At 32.8% G+C, this 24,629-nt stretch overlaps 1 protein-coding gene and 1 long non-coding RNA gene across 2 annotated transcripts; both read left to right on the top strand.

The window, feature by feature from the left end:
* Positions 1-1,193: 1,193 nt before the first annotated feature.
* Positions 1,194-1,697, top strand: LOC148567356 (uncharacterized). Its single transcript, XR_015880705.1, has 3 exons — positions 1,194-1,231; positions 1,443-1,589; positions 1,682-1,697. It is a non-coding gene; the product is annotated as an uncharacterized LOC148567356 (long non-coding RNA).
* A 15,757-nt stretch (positions 1,698-17,454) lies between these two features.
* Positions 17,455-21,401, top strand: LOC107639289 (U-box domain-containing protein 11). Its single transcript, XM_016342771.3, has 4 exons — positions 17,455-18,045; positions 19,161-19,277; positions 19,531-19,965; positions 20,073-21,401. Exons 1-4 carry the CDS (start codon positions 17,635-17,637, stop codon positions 21,141-21,143), a joined length of 2,034 nt encoding a protein of 677 aa, XP_016198257.1. The 5' UTR covers positions 17,455-17,634; the 3' UTR covers positions 21,144-21,401.
* Positions 21,402-24,629: the final 3,228 nt, after the last annotated feature.

The raw sequence follows: 24,629 nt of genomic DNA, 5'->3' as shown, positions 1-24,629 counted from the left end.
TTGTAACTAGGTATTCAAGGGCCTTTATGACAATGTATCCAACAACACTCATGTTGGTGCTCATCTTGCAATCCTGACTGCCATTCGTGATGTTTGCAAGCTTGCCGTTAAGGAGCTTACCAGCTGGGTATGTTTTTCACTCTTGAATGAAGTTATGTCATTATTACAATTTATTTTGACATTAGTTCCTTTTTTCCTTATGTAATATACTCTATCTACCCATAGCATTGCTGAATGTTGCATATTCTGATGTTGAATTCCCTTTATTATTATTATTAATGATTTGGGTGTCTTCCATCTACTAAGATAATTCTGATGATGTTAGAGTTTTTCCAAGTGCAAAAGCCACTAATATTATGTACCTGTTTGAGACACTGATATGCTATTTTGTAATGTAAATTATCAATAAAATTGATCAAAGAGCTTGCCATTAGCCAAATTTACATCTAAAATAGATGTGGTTAACTACTAACTAATCCTCCATGAGTGACATTTAAATACAAGTTATGTTGGTGTTCTGTTTATAACTAATGTGTTATTGAATACTTGTTACAGGTAATTTACTCAGAAGAAGAAAGAAAATTCAACAAAGATATTACTGTAGGCCTGATCCGCAGTGAACTGCTAAATCTTACCGAGTACAATGTTCATATGGCAAAGCTCATTGATGGGGGGAGAAACAGTATGTCAAAAGAATGTACCTTCTAATCGTTTTCCCTTTTTATATTGTTATACTCATGCAACTCCACTGGATTAATGTGCAGAGGCTGCTACGGAGTTTTCTATTTCTCTTCTTCAAATGCTGGTTATTGAGGAACTGAAAGTTATTTCAGAACTTCACAATCTTGTTGATGCTTTGGCAAAGGTTTGTATTTGTCCACGAGTGTCTGCATTTTTTACTCTGCCCCATCTTTACCAAATATCTTTTATTTCAGCTTGCTTCAAAGCCTGGATCCCCTGAATCATTGCAACAGCTGATTGAGATGATCAAGAACCCTTCTGTTATTGTTCCTGCAAAGGAGGATAAGGCAAGACAATCAAGGGACAATAAGGTCATACATAGGATACTAGGTTCAGCTATTATTGTTGTTTTACACTCAGTTTTTGTTCTGCTCCAACTGTGACTCAATCTATTTGTTAAAAACAGGGTCCTGAGATGCTAGCACCAAACCGGGAAGAAGTAAACATTGTAAAGTCTGTTGAACCAGATCCTGCTGGATTCCGTGAGCAGGTATTTTGCTGTGAAATTGCTAGATAAATTCATACTTTGTTGTGTGGCTATTTACATACATTGTGAGATACTGACTGTAATTCTGTATTTATTGCCTGTGGTATATTTTAATTATGTCTAGAGTGTTTCAACTTCTCGTTAAGTGGGAATTGGGAATACAATACATCATTGGAAACTTCCAATCATTACTTATTATCCACATGTGTTGTAGGTTTCCATGTTGTTTACAGAATGGTATCGGATATGTGAACTCCCTCCTCCGAATGATACAGCTTCTACTCACTTCATCTTACAATTACATCAAAATGGTCTCCTTAAGGGGGATGATGTAACAGATCGCTTCTTCCGGCTATTGATGGTAGTGTATCTTCTCTCAGATACAGGTCATACTTTCCTATTAATGGCCAGAGTTATCAATAAAACTTTTCTTTCCTCCCTTATTTCCTCCAGGAACTAGTTGTTACACTTTCTTCCTTAAGGAACTTTTATTTTCTTTTGGTTTGGGTATTTCTTTAGCTTTTCTCTAATTTGTTATTTATTTGAACAGGGATCAAACAAGTCCTTTCTTCTTTCTAAGGTCTGTAGGAAAACTTCATTTCTCTCCTGTTGGCTTTATGAATTCTGTAATGATATTCTAATATGTTTTACTCTCTGACAGATTCTTGCGGTGACTATTCGGTTGATTCTAAAAGATGCAGAAGAGAAGAAGGCCTCTTTTAATCCTAACATATATTCGGTGACTATTCGGTTGATTCTAACATATATTGCTAGGTAAGATAGATCAGTCAATATGTTTTAAAGTAATAAGATTCCATTGAATGAGGTCGTTTTATTTATAATTAAATTACTTTCTGTATACGCACTTTGGTTTATAAGCCTGTTTTAGGATTTGTTCTAAGTTATTTTGTTCTAAGTTATTTTGTTCTATCCCTTCTTAACTCATTTCCTCACTTTTCCAAGTGTCCTATCCCCTCTGTTCTATGGTTTAATGTAAAAAATATCTCTTCCTTTTGACTAATGAAACACTGTTGGAATCTGCTGGGATTTGCAGGTGCAGCAACAACATTTGGTTATTCCTTCAATGCAAAGCCATGAATAGATGCTTCAACGAATCTCAAATTTTCACTTGATGGAGTCACTTTTGTCCTTGCAGTGGCGTGGCTTTTCTCTATTGATTGGTACAGAAACCGAATCAATGGGAAGCAAGAAGTTATGATAGGATATTCGGACTCGGGAAAAGATGCCGGTCGTCTTTCTGCGGCTTGGGCGCTGTACAAGGCTCAAGAGGAGCTCATAAAGGTTGCGAAGGATGTCAGTGGATATGTAAACATTGTATATATAACCTATTCTATGATGTCTGCTGGATATTTAGATCAGCATCATATGATTGTGTCTCTAATACTATTGTTATTTATATAATAAGACTTTGATCCCTTATGATGGCATATTTGGTTATATAAAAAATGTTTCATATTTTTATTTTATTTTATTTTATGTTTTTAATACTAAAAAACAAGTTTATTTTGCAACAAAAACATTTTAAAAAATTCTATTTTATTTTACAAACGGATTTACAGACGGATTTTCTGTCTGTAATCAGAGTGTGAGATAGTTTTCTAAGGTTCAAATTACAGACAGAAAATCTGTTGAAAAATTCGTCTGTAATTATAGACGGAAAATCCGTCGGAAAGTTCGTCGTCTTAGGGAAATGGATAGAGAATTTACAGAGGGAAAATCCGTCGGTAACTGGTAAAAATCTGTCGGTAATTTTCCGACGAAAAAAAATCCGTCGGTAAATAATTTCCGACGAGGCTTTTACAAAGGGACAAAATCCGTCGGTAATTTCGTCGGTAACCAAAAATTCGTCTGTAATAAAGACTAAATCTGTCTATAAATTTATCTGTATTAATCTATTTTCTAGTTGTGTCTAGTGATATATGCTGTCATATATGAACACTTTGTATGAATAAAAAAATACATATTTTTATTATCAAATAACAAAGACACCCTTATTACTTGAAGTAAGAAGTACTAGTAGACAACCTCACTTGAAGTAAGAAGTAGTACAAATGAATTAGAACTCTCAAAAAGCTAAAAAATAATTACAATTTTGGTTTAATAATCAACGGAATATTTTAAAAATATATATTAAGACTTGAAATCAACACTTCAAGTTAATTTAACATGGTTTTTCTTCTAGCTGAACTACATGCTTATTAGTTACAAAATACTAAAACTATTTATTTTGTTAATATTTAAAAAAGGTGTAAATTATATTGATTAATTATTAATGAATAAAAAATTATATTGAAAAGTAAAAAAAGTAAAAATATAATACATTAAATAAAATAAAATTTGAAAAACATTGCTTTTATTATTACTACTACTACTATTATTACTATTATTTATTTATTTTTTTTAGTTTTCTACGGTATCTTCTAATTATATGCCAAAAATTAATCTGTTGTAGATCGGAGTTTTATCTAAAAATTTGTTGTATGTACAAGACGAAATTCAAACTTTTGACACTTACTTAAACGGACTAATGAGTTAATCACTAGACCAATTCAACTTGGTTCTACTACTACTATTATAATTATTATTATTATTATCATTATTATTATTCGTACAAATATTTGATAATAAAAAATTAGTTAAAAACAGCTTAAATTTATATTTTTTAATATTTATTTATTGTTGTTAGAATTAATAAATATTAAATAAAATAAAATTAGATTGTTTGCACTCATTTTTTATTATTTCTATAGTATTATTGTTATTATTATCAGCGTGGTTATTATTATTATTATTATTATTATTATTATTATTATTATTGATACGCAACTGCAATGCCACTCTCCGTTGGTGCTCCTCTTCGATTCGTCCACCGCCGAAATCGACAGGCACCTCTCCAATCCTGTCAAGAACGCAATCGTTCGCCCCAAATGATGATCTCCGCTTTTCCTTTCCGACACAGTTGCCACCGACAATTGCTCGCTGAAAATCACCCCTAATGTGCCTATCGCCACTTAGCCACCAACAACACATGGAACCTAAGTTCATTCTCGATGGATCAAACTACCCCTCTCTCCAATATTATATATCTTCTTCATCCAAATTCCTCTTCCAACTTGCCCAATCATGCTGAATATGGAAGTTTTGAATTCGCAATTTTGTCTAAATGATTTGTCACATTGTTAAATTAGTTATATGTATTATGAAAGACTCCAATGTAAAATTAGCTAAAATTTTAGTTTTTTTTTTTTAATTTATAAATGGTAAGTATTGTTATGATATGTGATTAATGATTGATATATAAATGAATTATGCTTTACAAATTATGAATTATAAATTTTGAAATGCATTTAATGATAATTTAGAATTCTTAAGTTTATTGGTTTGATCTATAATTTACAAAACACGTTTTTTAAATAGGCTTGTGAGTTTGTCAGAACAATTTCATTCAATTCATCATTTATTCGTATGCAATTTTAAGATTATTTTAATTTAACAATACTTTTTTAGTATATCATAGTCACCAAAACATAATTATATTAGAATAACCTTTCATTAAATAAGATTACTCATTAAAAATGAATTATTATAATATAATATAACATAAAATTTAATTTAATGCATAAAATGGATTTTCTACAAATATTTAATTTTATATTATTATATTAGTAAAAATAATAATTTTTCAAAACTATTATTTAAAAATTATCTAAAAATATAAATATAATTAGATAATTATATAAAAACGTTTAAATAATCAATACATCAAAATTAAATTCTATAAAATATATTATGTATATACTAAAAATCAATCCTTATAAATTATGTATAAATAAATGATATGTGGTCAGGAGGACATTTTCGTCATCTTAGAGCTAAGGGACGGAATGATAATCTTGTCATATTCAAGGATTTGAATTCTAAAAGAATTGTCCCATGCCAGTCTTGGAGATCTAGAAGACCAAGAGTCCGTCTCAAAAATAGTGGTGCTGAAAGGGCAACAATTCATAAGGCCCATTGGGCTAAGTCAGGACAGCAAGAAGCCCAATAATGCTTTTCAAATTTAATGGGAGGCATAATTTATTATTAATTTTCGAATTTTTAGGCATTTATTTTGGTTTGTTTCGTTGTTAGAGTTTGTTGGAAGATTTGATTTACTTTTGATTTGCTTAGTAGTATTTTTAGGGATTTTAAATTTAAATCAAATCTGATCTAATCTAATAAGATCAAATCTGATTTAAATTATTTATCATATTTTTAGGATTTTAAAATTCAAATCAAATTTGATCTAATCCAATAAGATCAAATCTGATTTAAATTAGTTATCTTATCTTATCTTTTAGCTAGTTTGTTTGGGTCTATTTAAACACCTTCTGGTGAGACAATTTACATAACTTTGATGAATAAAATTTCCTTAGTGCTTTATGCACGTTTTTTAAGTGTGATTGAGTGAGGTGAGTGATTTGCTTCGCTGATTGCATGGAGAAGATTGAGTGATTCAATTTTCATCCATCTGATCTAGGTTGTCAAGGACAAGTTCTTTGAAGGTCTAGTAGGGAATCCTTTCCGGTGACCTAGGTTGCTAAAAACAGGTTTCTTAGAGGTCTAGTAGGAAAAAAACCCTTTATCTATCTTTTTTTATAAATTCTTATCATCTGGTATCAAGTCGTAGGTAAATTCTTATTTATCTACACGTTCCATGGGTCTTGTTTAGTCTTTTTTTCTCTTTAAATTTTCTGTAAATTCATGTTAGAGTCAAACGAAAAAAAAAAGGAAAAATTTTTTTTTCTTTTTTTAATTTTATTTTTGCAATTATTCTATCTTTAAGTCAGTGTCTGAAAAAAAAAACAAAAAAATATGATTGAGTACGAAAGTGACGATGACGGAATCTCATATGTGAAAAAGGGTTTTCGGTTGAAAATTCCTGCATTTAAAGGGAGGAACAACCCTGAAGCTTATTTCGAATGGGAAAGAAAGGTAGAGTCGTTTTTTGCAACTTGCATCCTTTCAGAGGAAAAGAAGGTTCGACTAGTACAAGCCAATTTTTCTGATGATGCCCGTATATGGTGGACTGAATTAGAAAGATCCAGAAGACGGTATGGAAAGAGTCCAATTTGCAGCTGGGAGAAGATGAAGAAAATCATGAGGAGACAGTTTGTGACATCATCATACCACATGAGGAATCGAGTTGTACTATCATCTTACCACAATGAATTTTTTGGAAGATTTTGTAAGTTACAACAAGGTTCACAATCAGTGATGGAGTACCACAAGGAGTTTTTATATTTGATGGACAAGGCTAATATCAAAAGGAGTCCTAAGGTTCTTATGGACCGATTTTTATTTGGATTACGCGAAGAACTTGCAGATAAAGTTTAAGGTTACCGTTACAAGACCCTAGACGATTTGGTCAAATTGGCCATTGACAAGGAGCAGGTGCAACAAATAATAGATCGCCATAACAAGAGGAATTCTTCTATGCCTATCTTTCATTCTTCTTCAAAGTCAGAGATGGAAGAATTTGTTGAGTATGCTGTGGAGGGTGATGTGTCCTTGGAAGATTCAACAGTACAGAATTTCTCAACTGGGTCCTTGGGATGTGAACAATTTGAAAAATATGAGAGAAAAGAAATTGAGAAAGAGATTGAGTGTTTGAGTGAAAGGAATCCATGTTTGATTGAAAGCGAGAGTTTTGAGAGAAAATATGAGAATAGTGAGCGAAAGGAGTCAATGCGTGACAAAGAAACTGATAGCAATAAACACACTTGTGAGAGAGATCTAGAAAGTTCTAGCTTAGACAAGAGTGCATTAGTATCAATGAATTCCATGGAATCCTTAGTTTTTCATACATCTAACCATGAAATTCCTAGTGTTTTTATATCAACTTTCCCCGGCTTTGTAGATTCACTGATCAATTATGGAGGCATTAATATGGATAAAAAGAAAGGAAGACAAATTGCACACTTTGGACAAGATGGTGAACGTATGGTTGGAAAAATTGAACTGGCACATATGAAGGACATAGCCACAATTCAATGGGTAGAGAAGAGTCATCAAACTATGGTATTTAAACCTGGAGATTGGGTTTGGATTCCTTGGAGGGACGAAGAGCATCTCATGCAAGATTCGAGGACGAATCTTTTTGAAGAGGGAGAGAATGATATGTGGTCAGGAGGACATTTTCGTCATCTTAGAGCTAAGGGACGGAATGATAATCTTGTCATATTCAAGGATTTGAATTCTAGAAGAATTGTGCCATGCCAGTCTTGGACATCTAGAAGACCAAGAGTCCGTCTCAAAAATAGTGGTGCTGAAAGGGCAACAATTCATAAGGCCTATTGGGCTAAGTCAGGACAGCAAGAAGCCCAATAATGCTTTTCAAATTTAATGGGAGGCATAATTTATTATTAATTTTCAAATTTTTAGGCATTTATTTTGGTTTGTTTCATTGTTAGAGTTTGTTGGAAGATTTGATTTACTTTTGATTTGTTTAGTAGTATTTTTAGGGATTTTAAATTTAAATCAAATCTGATCTAATCTAATAAGATCAAATCTGATTTAAATTAGTTATCATATTTTTAGGATTTTAAAATTCAAATCAAATTTGATCTAATCCAATAAGATCAAATCTAATTTAAATTAGTTATCTTATCTTATCTTTTAGCTAGTTTGTTTGGGGTCTATTTAAACACCTTTTGGTGAGACAATTTACATAACTTTGATGAATAAAATTTCCTTAGTGCTTTATGCACGTTTTTTAAGTGTGATTGAGTGAGGTGAGTGATTTGCTTCGCTGATTGCATAAAGAAGATTGAGTGACTCAATTTTCATCCCTCTGATCTAGGTTGTCAAGGACAAGTTCTTTGAAGGTCTAGTAGGGAATCCTTTCCGGTGACCTAGGTTGCTAAGAACAGGTTTCTTAGAGGTCTAGTAGGAAAAAACCGCTTTATCTATCCTTGTGTTTTTATTTCTTATCAATAAATGTATTATATTACAATTTTTTTAAATAATATATTTTATATTTTGATATTCATTTTATTAAAATAATTAATTTAATGACTAATTTTTTGTATTTATCTTACTAGGATTGATATTAGAATATAACTGGTTTAGATTAACAAATTAATCAAAATTAAAAATAAACACTTATTTAGATTGTTGAGGGATAAACTATTAATTAATAGTAGTAGTAGGTAGCAGTGTTCAAAACCAATCCAAACCGAAAAAATCATGTTTTACTTTTTTTTTTTTTTTGCGGTTCAATTTGGTTTTCAGTTCTGACACTAAAAATTCTAACCAAAATGAACCGAACCGGTAAACTAAAAACCTTAAAAAATTATTAGACCATTACCCCACCCCATCAGATAACCTAATGTCCTAACTCCTAACCTAGCACAGCCAAAGTCTCAAAGAAATCCCATTACCCCAACCCCTCCCAGCCCCGTCGAACCAGCGCTTCCCAACCCTTCCCAGCAGCCCCTCTCAGCCCCTCCCAGTAGCGCCAGACCAGCCCCTCCCAACGCTGAATACCAGATATGGAGCCTTCAAGTCAGGTATTAATTTGAATAATTTATGTTCTATGTTCAGTGTATTTTTGTTTAAATTTTTGGTAATTGTTAATAATTTTATTTTGTTTGAATTTTTGCTTTTGTTTGAATAATTTCTGTTCTATGTTCGGTGTATTTTTGTTTCAATTTCTGGTAATTATTAATAATTTTATTTTATTTGAATTTCTGCTTCTATTTGAATAATTTCTGTTCTATGTTCTGTGTATTTTTGAAATTGCTAATTGTTGTATTTGTTTATGCAATTTGTTGTTCAAAGTATTGTCTTTGCTAGTAATTTTATTTTGTTATGTTTTTACTTCTGATTTTTTAATTTTGTGGTTCAATGTACTTGTTCAAAGTATTTGTTATTAATTTTTTGTAATTGCTAGTAATTTTGTTTTGTTGTTCAATGTATTTGTTTATGCAGTTTGATATTAGTTCAAGTGAGAATATGGGCGACACTGGATTGCCTGTTGCGCTAGTTCCTCTTTTGAATGAACCTACAGGCATCAGATCTTTGACTGCATTGCCTGCTGCACCAACTCCTTGTAGAAACACAAAAAATCTTGCCAATAGAAGCCAAGGGAAGAGGCGGATTGTTGAAGAAGCTGCTATTGATGACACCACTGAAATTGAGACCGATGAAGGTAAGAGAAAGCCTTGTAGACCTAAATTTTGGACATGAGATCACTTTACTAAAGATGAAACTAGTAATCCGTAGTACCTTAAAGCTAAATGCAATTGGTGTGGGCAAGTTATGCTTGTAAATACACATAAAAATGGCACCAGTAACATGAAAAATCACTTGCTGTCGCAATGCAAAAAATTTTTGAAGGAGGTATTAAATCCTACTCAAAAGATTCTTTGTTTTCAAGATGTGATAAAAGATGATAGGAAAGGGATAGGTAGTTCACTTTCTGCCGTGTCATTTGATGTTGATCTTTGTAGACAAGCCCTGGAAGGCTCACAGTTGCTAGGGATTGTTGGAAGCTTTATTTGAATGAAAAAATTAAGTTGAAGTCTGTTTTTAATCAACCAAATCAAAATATTTGTTTGACAACTGATTTCTGGTTATCTGTGAAAAACTTAAACTATTTTTGCCTTACTGCTCATTGCATTGATGCTAATTGAAAAGTGCAAAAAAGAATCTTGAATTTTTGTGCTATCAAGAATCACAAGGGAAAAATAATTGGTAGGAAGATTGAGAGATGTTTATTGGGATGGGGGATATCGCAGGTTTTTTCTATAACTGTTGATAATGCTAGTTCAAATGATATTGCACTTTCTTACTTGAAAAGTAGAATGGAGGATTGGAACTCACATCCATTAAAGGGAGAGTTTTTGCATGTTAGATGTTATGCTTATATTTTAACTCTTGTTGTGTGTAAAACCCGGTCAAATTGTAGGTTAATTAAAAAATAAATTAAATATGGAAGAAAATGGTTAGAAAATATAACAATCATAAATTGGCAATTTCAATATGATATTTGGATTCAGTGGATTTTCCTAAGTCGGAAAACATAGTTTTTTGAGTAAAAACGCGAACAAAAAATTTGACCGACAGTACTGGCTAAGATCTGTCCTGTACTGCAGTTGAAAAAAACTAATTTTAGTAAGAGAGGTTAAAAAGTTAAAAATTGTAATTGAAATGGTAAAAATAATTAAAACGCATATTAAAATGCTAATCTTAAGGGTCTCGGCCCAAAAATGGGCCAAACGGCCATATATGCAAACTAGGACCAAATGGGTCTAAGACCCAACATATATAAGCATTAGTTATGAGCATTTCAGCTCATTAAACCAAGAAAAAAGAGAGTGAGCTGCTGAAATGGAGAAGAGAAAATGAAATAGAAATGCTAAGCTTCCAAAAACTTCAAATCACCATAACTTTCTCTATGGAGCTCCAATCGACGAGCCATTTATGGCCAAGCGTCGCTCTCGACGAGATCTTCACGTTTAGCTAGGTACTATGGTAAGAAATTTTGAAATTCAAGCCCATTTTTCGTTTCTCTCACAAAATTTGAGTTTTGACTTTGGATTTTAAGAAATCTTGTGATTTTGATGGTTTAAAGGTACTCTAGAACGTGTTCTAGTTGGGTTTCATCATAAATATTAGTGGGCAAGAGGTAAGTGATAAACCACTATTTTGCGGTTTATTTTGTATTGAATTGAGTGGATTTTATCCATTATTCTCACATTTATTCATATAATTCACATGTTTTACATTTTCCTTCCTAATTTTGTGCTATGATTGAAAACATGCTTCTTTGGCCTTAAATTCTCTAATTTTAATCTTTTCTTATTACCATTCGATGCCGTGATATGTTTGTTAAGTGTTTTCAGGGTTTATAGGGCAGGAATAGCTTAGAGGATGAAAAAGAAGCATGCAAAAGTGGAAGGAACACAAGGAATTGAGAATTTCAGAATCTGGTAGCGACGTGCACGTGTGGACAACTCATACACGTGACTGGTGCATTCGACAGATGATGCGCACGCGTGGATGACGCCTACATGTGGACAGTGAAAAGTCCAGCGAGAGAGGAGACCTCACCTCCCTCTAGGTTTATGGTTTCTTCTTTCAATTTTCCCTTAGGTTCAGATTTCAATCTTCCTTTAATTTAGTTTTCTCTTACTTTTATTTGTTTTAGTACTTTAGTTATCTACTTCCCTTATTGATTTCTTTATTTTGCTAATTTAGTTTATGAGTTCATGTGTTACTCTCAATTTTCATTAATGCAATTTATGTTTTATGTTTTTTATTGTTCAATTGCTTTGTTATGGTTATTTCTTTGCTTTTTTTAGTCTTAGATTTTGCTATGTCTTGTTAGTTTTCTATGTTTTTATTTTGTGCCTTTCAAGTATTTGATAAAATGCTTGGGTGGATTTTAAATTAGATTTCTATGTTCCTAACTTGGATTGATTAATTAGAGACTCTTGAATTGTCAAATTCTCTTGTTGAATGGTAATTGAAGATTGCCGGTTAGCTTGAACTTCACCAAAGCTAGTCTATCACTATGAGTTGACTAGGACTTGTGAACTCAAGTTGATTGTATGCACTTGACCTTCCTCCATTGGTTAGAGGTTAACTAAGTGAAGACAATTCACATTTACCATCACGATTGACGATAATAATGAGGATAGGACTTCTAATTCTCTTTCTTTACTAAGAGCTTTCTTAGTTATTAATTTATTTTCTCGCCATTTTACTTTCTTGTTTCTTATTACAAAATCCAAAAATATGCTTTCTCATAACCAATGATAAATACACTTCCCTACAATTCCTTGAGAGACGACCCGAGGTTTAATTACTTCGGTTAATTTTATTGGGTTTGTATTTGTGACAAACAATTTAAACATTGATTGAAGTTTAATTGTCGGTTTAGAACTATACTTACAATGCGATATTTTTGTGAAAATTTTTACCGACATTTTTTTTCCGTCAGTAAAAACCACTTCCTCTGTGTTTATGATGATTTTTGGAAACCTAGTATATTGAGTGATGTGTATATTGTATGAAAATAGTGTAGAGTGGCGTTTGGGGCATTAAATTGCTCATTGATGAAGTTTGGAGCTGAGTTTTGGGTGGAGATTCTCAAGTGGAAGCTTGAATTTGACTTTCAAGAGGTATGATTTTAGTTTTATTTAAATACTGTATAATGTGGAATGAATCATGGGCTAGATACCGCTAGAATTAGGTTTGAATTGAGTATTTGGATGGAATATGGTATGTGTAGAAGCTATGTTATGATAATTGATGTTTTGGATGATGCATTGTTGTTGGGTTGATTGAAATTGGCGTTGTTTTGGGAATTATATGATTATGAGTTTATGTATATTGATTTGATGAATATTAGGCTGGAGGTCAGAAAAAGGTAAGGACGGTAAGTGATGATTGAATTGTGTGATAATGTGTGAGATTGAATGAAGAATTGATATGGAATGTATGGGAAATTGATTGATTGATAAAATAGTGAAAAATGAGGTTTTTGAAATGTGGAATTGATGTATTTGAGTTGAAATGTGTAGATGGAGTAGGTTTGGATTTGGTTGTGTGAATATGTGACTTGAGTTGGTTGGGTTTATTTTGTTGGTTGAAAATGATTGAGACTTGTGAATCATTGGAAAATTAGTAAATGTGTGTTTTTGGTAAAAACAGATTTTTGGCCAACTTTGACGGGCCGTAACTCGTTCCTCGGTATTGGAAAACTTTCAAAATTATATTTTTATAAAAATTCATTTATTGATCTTTCCAACGGTTCAAGAATGGTTGGAAATAGAATTTTGTGGAAAAAGTTATAAGATTTTAAAAATTGGACTGAAAAACTGATTTCTGCAACATATCAAATTTTCTGGTTTCTGTTATGGATGCGTACGTGACTCGTGACGCGCGTACGCGGACATTGGCTTCTACGAAGTGCTTCCGCATATGGGGACATTACCTGCGTACGCGGGATGATCCAAAATTAGGGTTATGCGTACGCAGGCCTTTGCATGCGTACGCATACACCAAGTTTTCAGCCTATGCGTACGCACACCACATGTATGCGTACACACACCTCCCAAAATTTGAAAAAAATATGTTTTTATGGATTTCAACCATTCTTTTGGTCTTCTAAAACTTTATAAACTTCGATGCGAGTTTAGAGTTAGGGATAAGGCCAAGTGATTTGAGTTAGTAAAATTGAGAGAAATGAACAAGATGTTAGGTGAGAATGATGATGATTATGAGATTGATCGATAATGAGAATGATGATGATTATGAGATCAATAATGAGAATGATGATGATAATGATATTGATAAGGAGAATGATAATGACTATGAGATTGACGATGAGAATGATAATGATTATGAAATTGATATTTGAGTTTGATTCTGAATTCATTACACCTTCCTGGGTAGATTCAGTGGTATTGATCCACTTGCTCCAGGTTTGGTTTGAGTCTCTTGAGATAGATGCAGTGGTTAGCCCCTACTTGCTCCCAGTCGAGAATTATTTGAGGTTTGAGAAATTATCTGAGTTTCATCTTTCCTTGGGTAGATGCAGTGGGTTGGCTCCACTTGCTCAAAGTTGAGATCCGAGGTTCTGTTGACCCTGCGACGTAAGTGTGGTCGGACACTTATACCTTTCTGGATGAGCTCTCCCCCATGGATATATGTGTATTGAATTATTGTGGTTTTGAGCTTGGGAATGCACGCTCGCAGGGACTGTCCAATGGTTAGCTACCAGGACATGTCGGGTTGGCTATATAACCGATAGATGGTATCATCGGCCATAGGACAGGTGATGGATGAGATTTTGCACCGGTTCAGATTTTTCTACTTAAAATAACTTCCATTGCATGTATACACCAAACCAGCAACCAACTCCCACCATAAACGTTTAATTTCTAATACAAATAACCGAGAGTAATTAAACCTTGGGTCGTTCTCCCTAGGAACTAGTGACAACAAGTACATAAAATTGGTTGTGAAAAGCAAGGGGTTTTCAATGGTTGAAGCAAATAATTAAAGGAATTAAAGAACGATCAAAATTGCAATTAATAAACTAATAAAGGAATAAAAGAACTATCTATGTAATATGGACAAATAAAGCTTTAAAGTGATGAAATGCGGTTCAAAACATAAATGGAACCTTGACTTGGGATGAGTTATGGAATCCCTTCCTTGCTATAACCACAACTATGATAATTATGATGGATTAATCTCACCTAGTCAACCCTTAACGTCGAAGAGTAAGTCAAGTGAGCATAATTGTTATTAATCCACAAATCCTAGCTAACTTACTAATTGCCTTAGTAAAAGCTAGCGTTAGTGGAAACAATAACAACTAATAACCCAAGAATTATCACTAAATGTCGGACATTATGACTCTAGTATCTCATAAACTCATTCCCCAAGTCAAGGAATGAAAATCTACCTCATAATCAAAATTGGCATTTCATCAAACACTTGATAGGCATATTCACAAAACATGGCAAAATTATAAAATTACTTGAAACTATGAACAACCAATGATCAAAATCAACAAAGGTAACTCAAACAAAGATATAATGACCATCAAACCTCAATTTCATTAATTCAAACTCAAAATTGCAAAACTATGTATATATTGACAAATGAAATTAAAGTGTAAGAAAATGTAGAAGAAGTAGTGCAATAAAAGAAAAAATTAGAAATACTTACAATGGAAATAAGCTAGAGACCAAGATCAAAATTAGAAATTGAAAGCTTGAAATATAAACCCTAATTACATCCTAAGAAATTTGAAAGAAAACCTAAACTAAATTATCCTAAAACTATCCTAAGTGTGTTGTATAGTGTATTGTATGAAGTATGGTATCATGTGTGGTTGCTTGCCCCCTCCTTATAAGCTTCAAAGCCATCAGAAATGGGCCAAAGAGCCCTCAAAATTGCGAGCCACATGACTTTTTAATGAAGTCACCGCTGGTACTTGTGTGTACGGACAGGTGTGTGCGTACGCACACATGCTGAATTTTTCTCTTGTACGTACACACACATGGCTGTGTGCTTCTCCTTTATTTTCTTCATGTTCTCTCCCAATTGCATCCTTCTCTTCCACTCTTATCAAGCCATTCCAACCTATTACACCTGAAATCACTCACCAAAAGTATCAAGGCATCGAATGGAATGAAAGTTGAATAAAATTGATTAAATTAAGCACAAAATAGCATGTTTTCACAATTGGACATAATTTAGAGAGAAAACACAAAAGTATGCTATTTAAGGGAATAAATATGGATTTATATGATGAAATCCACTCAATTTGAACCAAAATCTATCATCAAATATGGATTCATCAACATGCATTCATCATTTACATATATTTGACTTGTTTGGGTTTGTTTACTTGTTTTGGATTGCCTAATTGTATATGCTATGTTACATGACTATATGCTACTTGCTTTACTTGTGACTACGTGTGTATTACTTGTCTAGTTTGTTTGTGCTTGTACAATTGAGAGGTCCCTCATACTGGTGTCGGTTGACGCTGAGGGTTGGTGCTATTTCGGATTATGGCTATGTTAGTTGGAGAATTGAGAAGGTTGAAAATTGTTGACTTAGACTTAGAATTTCCCTTATGTTAGTTGCCAAGGTTATGAATCAGATGGATAATGTGATATGTGGAGAATTAAGATTTCTTAGTGAGTTCATATTGCCTTATGCAGTATTTATTTGGCACTTTTACTGTACTGAAAACCCATGGGTCGAGGGTTCTCATTCCGTATATATCTCTTGTTTTTCAGATGCAAGTCCAGGTGCTCAGTAGTGAGCTGTGCTTCATCTGAGAGATGGCGAAGATTATTATATTTCTGCTTTATTTTGTTTAAAATCTCTCCACTTTTGTTTTGAAAAACTTCTGTTATTTATTTAATCCTTTTGAAAACTTGCCTATAGAGGCCTTTATGTATCTTTTGGGAGAGATAGAAGATATTGTTGTCAAACTGTTTTTATTCTGTACCCTAGCCGGCCTAAATTTCGCTGGTCATGACTAGTGGCTAATTACTTATGTTATATATCTATATTCTGACTTTATCTTAATCTTCTTTATGGTTTTAACCTTATATCGCTTTTGATTCACACTTTAGCTTCTGTTTGATCGATGCATAAGTGCTATGACTTCGCGATTTTATTTTGTTCCTCTTCAGGCTTCTAGTTTAATATTTTCTTTCAATTATATATATGTATGTATGTATTATAATCCACCTGAGAGTCGTACCATCGCAATATCATTGACTTATGACTCGAGTATAAGGATTTGAATATTAGGGTGTTACATTGTGAATGATGGGTTGAGAGAAATGCATGATTCAATTTTAAAGATTAGGAATGCAATTAGGCATGTGCATGCATCACTAGGTCATACTGAGATGTTTAAAGCTATGATTAAGGAAGCTAGAATTCTGGAAGAAGATTCTGGTGTTGAGTCTGATTGAGTACATCTTATTACGGTATAAATTGTTATCTTTATTATTAGAATGTATAACTAGATTAGAATGTTTTTCTACTGGTGCTATATTGTTGTTATTATTATTGTTCTTATTATGTAATTACTTTTTTATTTCAGGTCGATTTGCGTAAAGAAATTTAGCCGTTTTATAGGAGAAGACACTATAATGTGACTATTTTTTGCTAAAAATTTATATTTATTTTTTGTTGTGTTGAGTATTGAACTTTTAATCTTCTTTAATTGTCGTATTTTAATTTTTTTGTCGTTAAATTTTATTGTATTTGTGTTTGTTGATTTTGATGTTATGAATTTATGAAATAATATAGTAATATGTTTTTTGAATTGATTAAAAAAATCAAACAAATCAAACTGAACTAAATTAATTTTAATTAGTTTGATTGGATTTGGATCCTTTATAGTTTAAATTTCACTTTAAAGAATAAAGTGTGATCTCTAACCATTGATTTTATAGGTGAGACCAATAATAAATATGAAAGAAAAATTATTTAAGAGTAAAAAATCACACTTTATTTTCTAAAATAAAATTTAAACTTTAGAAGATCTAAATCCAGTTTGATTTGATTAAGATAAATAATTTAATTAAACGATTAAATCTGATATTTTTCTCTAAAAAAAAAAAAAAAAAAAAAATCGGATCAAATCGCACGGCCGAACATCCCTAGTAGTATGAGTAGTAGGAAGAGCCCGTGATAATAATTGGCGAGTCCATTAAGTCTCATGACATTACACTCTCTCTTGACCTTCCTTGAATCCAACACACACAAAACAAAGACGTTAGTTGCGTTACCAACATTACCCCCTTATTACTACAAAACACCGCAAAAACCGAAGGAAGCAAAACACGCGCGCCATGGCCGGCGAAGTTGCCGGAGACCGGACGCCGGAGCTTCTTGCCATCGTCCACGACATCGCCGGTATGTGTGTCGGAGCCGTTGGGACCGGGTCCTCTGCCGCCGCAGCAGCACCCACACCACCACTTCCCGCCGCCATTGCTGGCGACGGCACCTTCAGGAAGGACTGCACCGATCTGGTGCGACGGATCTCTCTCCTCACGCACCTGTTCGAGGAGATTAAGGAGCTGAACAAGGTTGCCGACTCTGCTTCGAGTTCTTCGTCTGAAAGTGGTGGTGGTGGTGCTGCTGCTTCTGATGGCGATGGTGGTGGTGGTGCTGCTTCTTGGTCGTTTGATGTGGTGGTGGCGCTTCAATCGGCGAAGCGTTTGCTTTCGGTGGCGAGGAACTTCCGTTCCAATTGCTCTTCTGTGAGTTTCTGTCTCTCGATCTATCTCGTTCTTCTTTTCTTTGGAGTTTCGATTTCGAGGATTTGTTTGGTGAATGCAATGAATTGGTTACGGAAAAGTGAGTTAGGACTTAGGAGTGAAGTGATCTGAGCTGAAAGTGTTTTACTTGTTTCAACGGTTTAGAAGAGACCAACATTCGTTTTTGGATAATCTTTGAATTCTAGATCTGTAGTTCACCCAATTGGAAATTGAAATTACTCGCTCAAATTGCTAAGCTTTTCTATCTACGTTGCAATTATGATTGGGTTTGTTCTTTTGGTTTGAAATGGAAGAATACTAGATTCAATTTTATGAACATAAACAGCATACCAGAAAGTTTGTTTGAGAGGGGTGAAAAATGGAATCTTGTGATTAGTGTTTATCTAGCTCAGCATAAAGTTCAAAACTTGTAATCTGATGTTCTATGAATTGTTACTTGTGGGTAGATATTCTGGGAAATGAATAGAACCTTTATCAGATTCGATTCCATTACTTGGAAGTCACATATATGAGACTAATTTTAAAGAGCTTTCACATCAATAGAGCACTTCTATCCACCAAAAAATTAAAATTACAGACTACAGAGCATTATACTGGTTTATTACGAAGGATCCGGTTCCTTTCATCAGTTGAACTAATGAGGTTTCAAATTCATCTAGGCTTGGAGAATGAGCACGGAAAAATTTATTTTCATTAGTTTTAGTAATGTTGAACTATTGTTAGTTTTTGTTATGTGGAAATGTGTGTGACCTAAGTTGTTATCGGAAACATGCTTACTCTTTTGAGTTAAATTTTTACTGATCTGTCTTTTGCTGCGAAGACCAGATCACTGTATGTAGTCATCTTTCAACAGGGGATGATAAGGTGTACAACATATAATTTAATGAGTTCTTATTCTTGCCATTTTCTATATTTTGCTTCGCAGATTTCTTGGGAAATATTTACTTCATTCGTTTAATGTTCTTCTAATAGAGATGGTTTTACAGCTCATGAATTATTTAACATGGAACCATACAAATGCTGAATTTCTGTCAGCATGTATATCTGTCAAAAGGTGTCTTTGAACATCTCTGAAATTTGATATATCTTGATTTAAGGATGGAGCTGCCAAGACCATTATCTTCCAATTTCAGAGTGTGACATGGAAATTGGAAAAACTACTAAGCAACTTACCATATGATCATTTAGAAATTTCAGAAGAAGTCAGAGAACAGGTAAAACACAGATGCATTTTTTTTTCAAATTATTATTATTGTTGTTGAAGGGGAGCCTTGGAGCAACCATTAAGTTGTCTCTACGTGATCTCATGGTCACAGGTTTAAGCCTACATGATGTCCTTTGGGTTCAACTCTTTCCCGGACCTTGCGTAACGGGAGATGCATGTGTTCTGGGCTGCCCATTGTTATTATTATTATTACCACAATAATGTCTTTAATTGAGCTTGTTGTGTATTTTATGCTTTTATAGGTGGACTTAGTCAGAACACAATTAAGACGGGCCACGGATAAATATGGGTTTATGATTTCACAAATGCCATCTTATAAATTATCTGAGCCACTTGCTCAAGAAATCAGTCAGGTTCCTGGTAGAACCACGAGTGGATTGCATAAACAACACAGCTGTCCTGAAAACTTATCAGAATTAGACAAAATCCGTACAAATGATGGAGGGGAAGTTTGCAGCAGACATCAGGGAGTTTCTCGCTTAGAAAGAGCCAGGAGCATCCCTACCATGTCTGAGATCTCCTTAACAAATGTTACTGATACCGAAAGTGAAGAAAACTCCGAGAGTAAGAGCCCACCTGAGGTTAAAAAGTCTGAAGGAGTTCTAATTCCTGAAGACTTTCTTTGCCCTATATCCTTGGAACTAATGAGGGATCCGGTTATTGTTTCCACCGGTCAGGTATGTTCATATCATATGTCGCTTAAGCACCAGACATTTTGCATTGAATTTTCAACATATATCCTTTTCTATTTTTCTTACATCTTTTATTGTTTCTTATTCTCTAGACGTATGAGAGATCTTACATACAGAGATGGATAGATTGTGGAAATACAACATGTCCTAAAACCCAGCAGAAGCTCCAGCATTTGACGCTTACGCCAAACTATGTTTTAAGGAGCCTTATTTCTCAGTGGTGTATAGAGCACAACATTGAACAGCCAACAGGACTAACTAATGGAAAAATAAAGAAGAGCGACGGATCGTTCAGAGATGTCACAGGTGACATAGCGGCAATCGAAGTCCTGGTACGGAAGCTCTCCAGCCGGTCTGTCGAGGATCGTAGAGCAGCCGTAACTGAAATTCGATCACTCTCCAAACGTAGCACGGACAACAGGATACTGATTGCTGAAGCCGGAGCAATTCCACTTCTGGTCAACCTTTTAACATCTGAAGATGTATTGACACAGGATAATGCAGTCACTTCGATTCTCAACCTTTCTATATATGAAAACAACAAGGGACTCATAATGCTTGCGGGTGCCATTCCATCCATCGTCCAGGTTCTCCGAGCTGGAACCATGGAAGCAAGAGAAAATGCTGCAGCAACCCTCTTCAGCTTGTCACTTGCCGACGAGAATAAAATAATAATCGGTGCCTCAGGCGCTATACCTGCATTGGTAGAATTGCTCCAAAATGGGAGCCCAAGAGGGAAGAAAGATGCAGCAACAGCATTGTTCAATTTATGTATTTATCAAGGAAACAAAGGCAGGGCCATTAGGGCAGGGATTATCACAGCACTGTTGAAAATGCTTACAGATTCAAGCAAATCGATGGTGGACGAAGCCCTCACAATAATGTCTGTTCTTGCCAGCCATCAAGAGGCAAAGGTAGCTATAGTTAAAGCCAGCACCATACCAGTTTTAATAGATCTTTTGAGGACCGGATTGCCTCGCAACAAAGAGAATGCGGCCGCTATTTTACTCGCATTGTGCAAGAGGGATACCGAAAATCTTGCTTCTTTAAGTAGACTTGGTGCTGTCATACCTCTTACCGAACTCTCAAGGAGCGGTACAGAGAGGGCAAAGAGGAAAGCTACTTCATTATTGGAGCATCTTCGCAAGTTGCAGCAGGTTTGAATGTTGGGTATGTAAGCAAAGGACTTCAAATTCAATGTCTTTCTTCCCTCTGATTATTTGACATAATTTTCCACACTTTGGTTTGAGAGCTGATCATACGAGGGTGAAGCAAGTCACAACCTCATTTGATTCAGTGTATTCTTTCCTTCTTTTTCTTGCTTTGTTCTTTTTGTAACCCATGTATGAGCGTGTAAAGAAATCAACTGATATATTGTCTCCTTATTAAGTTCTTACAGAAAGTTTCTGTTTTCCTCTTCATTTTTTTTTTCTCCTCTTAAAAAGTATAAGCTTTATTATGATGAGTCTTTATGCCTCCCTACCAAAGAAATCATCCTTCAATAAAAAAATTGGACAATAAGATCAAATTCACTCTTATTTATTCATGTTACTTAATGTATTAAGTATCAATAGTATGGACGATGAAAGTGTTAGATGGAAGAAAGATAAGTAACTTATTAAAAAGAAAATTTACTCATTGCAAGTCCATCTAAAACTAAATTATTTTATTCTGAGCAAATTGAATGCCTAGGTGAGATAAAATGTTTGTGCATACGCCTTGTGCATACAACAATTCATTGACCAGTGACAAACTCTTAAACAGAATTTAGATCCACGACGGATTAGTCTTTGACCTGTCAGGTTGAAATATACCATAAAAAACAAAAAAAAAATGTTTGTGCAAAGGGAGGTGTTTAGTTTGAATCCTTTCTCACTCATCACATATACATATTATTTTGGAGAATGATAGGACCAATATTTTTATTTAAAAAAACAAAATTTGCTAATGTTGAATCAAATATGAAATAAATATAGACACAAAAAAAATGAAGTAAATATAAAAAAAAATGTTGGTTATCTAATATTTCTCTTAAATATATATTAAGAAGATAAGGAAAAAATATTAAAATTTTTAAAAGTTAAAAAAATATTTTATAAAATTATTCTTAAATAGTTAAATTATTAAAAGATTAAAAAATATATCAATTATAAAAATTTAGCTAACATTTGTTTTTAGTTACCAATTTAAAATATTTTTTTGATAAATATAAAACATTTTATAAATCTATTATGCGATTATTAAAGTAAAATAATTAAATTTTTTTATTAATAATAGTTTTTAACTTTTTATAACTAAATCCTAATTATAATTAGTATTACAAAATTATTATGATCTTCAATTTTTAAAACACATGACGTGGGTTTCCGTGGCGTGGGATCTTCCAATCTTTAAGCACCACCATTGGCAGTATATCTATATGATGAGGTCTCCGGTGACAGAGATAATGGTGATTAACTGTGGCTATATTTTGACCGACAAATGAGGGAGTATCACGTGTTTTGGCAGAATTTTTATGGAAGAGCTGGAAGAAAAATACAATTAAAGGGAAGCATGGTGGAGAACGATTTATGAAGAAAAATACAATTAAAGAGCTGGAAGAAAAATACATTAATGTGTTTACTGCAGAGTTATTTATGTAATTTCGCATGTGGAGAACGATTTTTTTTACGGTGGGCTTTGGACTGAATGGAGAAAAACAACCATCAATAAGAAAAAAAAAATTCTAGGATGCGCTAATACAAATAAAAAATATATATAAATTATGATTTATCAAATAACTTGATAATTTCCGTAAAGAAAACCCTTCATAATTATATTTGGTAGTAATATAAGTAATCTATGCCTTTTGTTTAATTATTCTAATTTATATCTTATCTGTTGTGTTATTATTATTAAATAACTTGATGATAAATTAGTAGTCGTTTACTTTATTATTTTATATATAATTGTAGGACTTTATTATTTTAAGTAGATATATAATTTATCACACAGGTTATTCCAATTTATTATTTAATTGCTTTTCTTTAATTGACAGTTTTTTGGTAATACTACATGACCAAGTCATTTTAGTAATTAAGTTTAACTAAGTCTAATATTTTATTAGCACATATAAAAAGAAGGTAGAGATACATAAGAAAAATAAACAAAAAAAATTAGTTAAACTTGATTATAAAAATAATTTGTGCACTTAATATTTTTCTTTTATCTTAAAATTTATGGGTGAGATCCAAAAGATTAAAATGTTAAAACAATTACTATATTTATTTAGGAGAAAAGTTTAAAGGCCAATAGAATTTATTATTTTTTGCTAGTATTTTTAGTCATTAGTCTAATTTCTTTAGTCTAATAATGTAATAACATATTTTTAGTCCACATTTTTTAATATTGATGGCTAATTGCTGGTCAAAAATAATAAATTTTGTAGATCTTCTAGCATTCTTCTTTATTTAGTGAAATCCAAAAAATTAAATATTTTAGTATATAGTTAATAATAGTTTGATAAAATCGTTAAAGTAAAAAATTTTAGTATAATAAAAATTAAAATTTAAAAATATAAATGAAAAAATAATTTTGTAATAATTTGATTATTTTTATTATTTTATTTAAAAAAATTATTTATTAAGGTGTAAAAAATGAGATTACAATTAGTAGGATTAAGGAATATTAAAAATTTAATATTATGAAGAAAAAATAAGAGAGATTTATATATAGACAAATTTGATCAATTTTTAAAATTTTAATGATGAAAATGTCCTACGCCTGTATATTTATGAACTAATTTGACTCTAAATAAATTTATGACACATCAAATGACACATTGATGAGCGAGGGTTTTATACCGGTTCGGAATTTCACAAAATAACTCCGTTGTTAGTATAGTCCAAACCAATAGTCAATCCCCAAATCAAACTAAATTTGGTTTTGTAACAAGTACAAACTCCAATGAAAATTAACCAAAGTATTTTAGACTCTGGGTCGTCTCATAAGAAATTGCAATGAAGTGGTCAATTATTGGTTATGAAGGTGCAAGGGGGTTTGGTTTATAAAAGGACAATGAATTAAATGACAAGAAAAGTAAATCAAGCAAGTAAAGAGGGCAAGTAATAAAGAGAGACATTCATGGCAAGGGTTAAGAATATAGGCTTTCTATCCTAGTCACTAATAGCAATAATTAACAAGAATTTATCCTATTTCGTTATCTCTAATGTGGGAAGGTGTAAGTTATTTTCCATGAGAGAAAGTCAAACAAGACTAGTTAGTCTCAAGTCAAAAATCCTAAATAACTCACCGATTGAATTAGCAAGAGATTAGAGTTAATGGAAATGATATTAACTAACAACTCTAGATCATCAATCTAAATTGGGTATCAATGACTCAAGATTGTCCAATTAAGAATGCTCAAAATCTACTCTAACATCCAACCATACATTTTGTCAAACACTTGGAAGGCATAAATGGAAAGCATAATAAATGTGCAAGAAATAGTAAAATCTACAAACTACCAATTGCAATGAAAGTAAAATTCACAACTCAATTCAACAATAAAAGAACATAAACATCAAATTTCATTAAAAGAGATCCAAATCCAACATGAGTGCATGAATATAAAGGAGGCATAAGAGTAAAATTAACATCACAACTAAGAG

This window comes from Arachis ipaensis, chromosome B4, assembly GCF_059453495.1.
Source record: "Arachis ipaensis isolate K30076 ecotype BB chromosome B4, ASM5945349v1, whole genome shotgun sequence".
NCBI lineage: Eukaryota > Viridiplantae > Streptophyta > Magnoliopsida > Fabales > Fabaceae > Arachis > Arachis ipaensis.
Note: the sequence above shows the minus strand (reverse complement) of the source record. Positions and strands in the feature narration are given on the sequence as shown.

Coding starts and splice junctions, on each gene's coding strand:
- LOC107639289 (XM_016342771.3), top strand. CDS start 17,635: ATGGCCGGCGAAGTTGCCGGAGACCGGACGCCGGAGCTTCTTGCCATC. Junction 18,046..19,160: donor TCCGTTCCAATTGCTCTTCT/GTGAGTTTCTGT, acceptor TCTTGATTTAAG/GATGGAGCTGCCAAGACCAT. Junction 19,278..19,530: donor CAGAAGAAGTCAGAGAACAG/GTAAAACACAGA, acceptor ATGCTTTTATAG/GTGGACTTAGTCAGAACACA.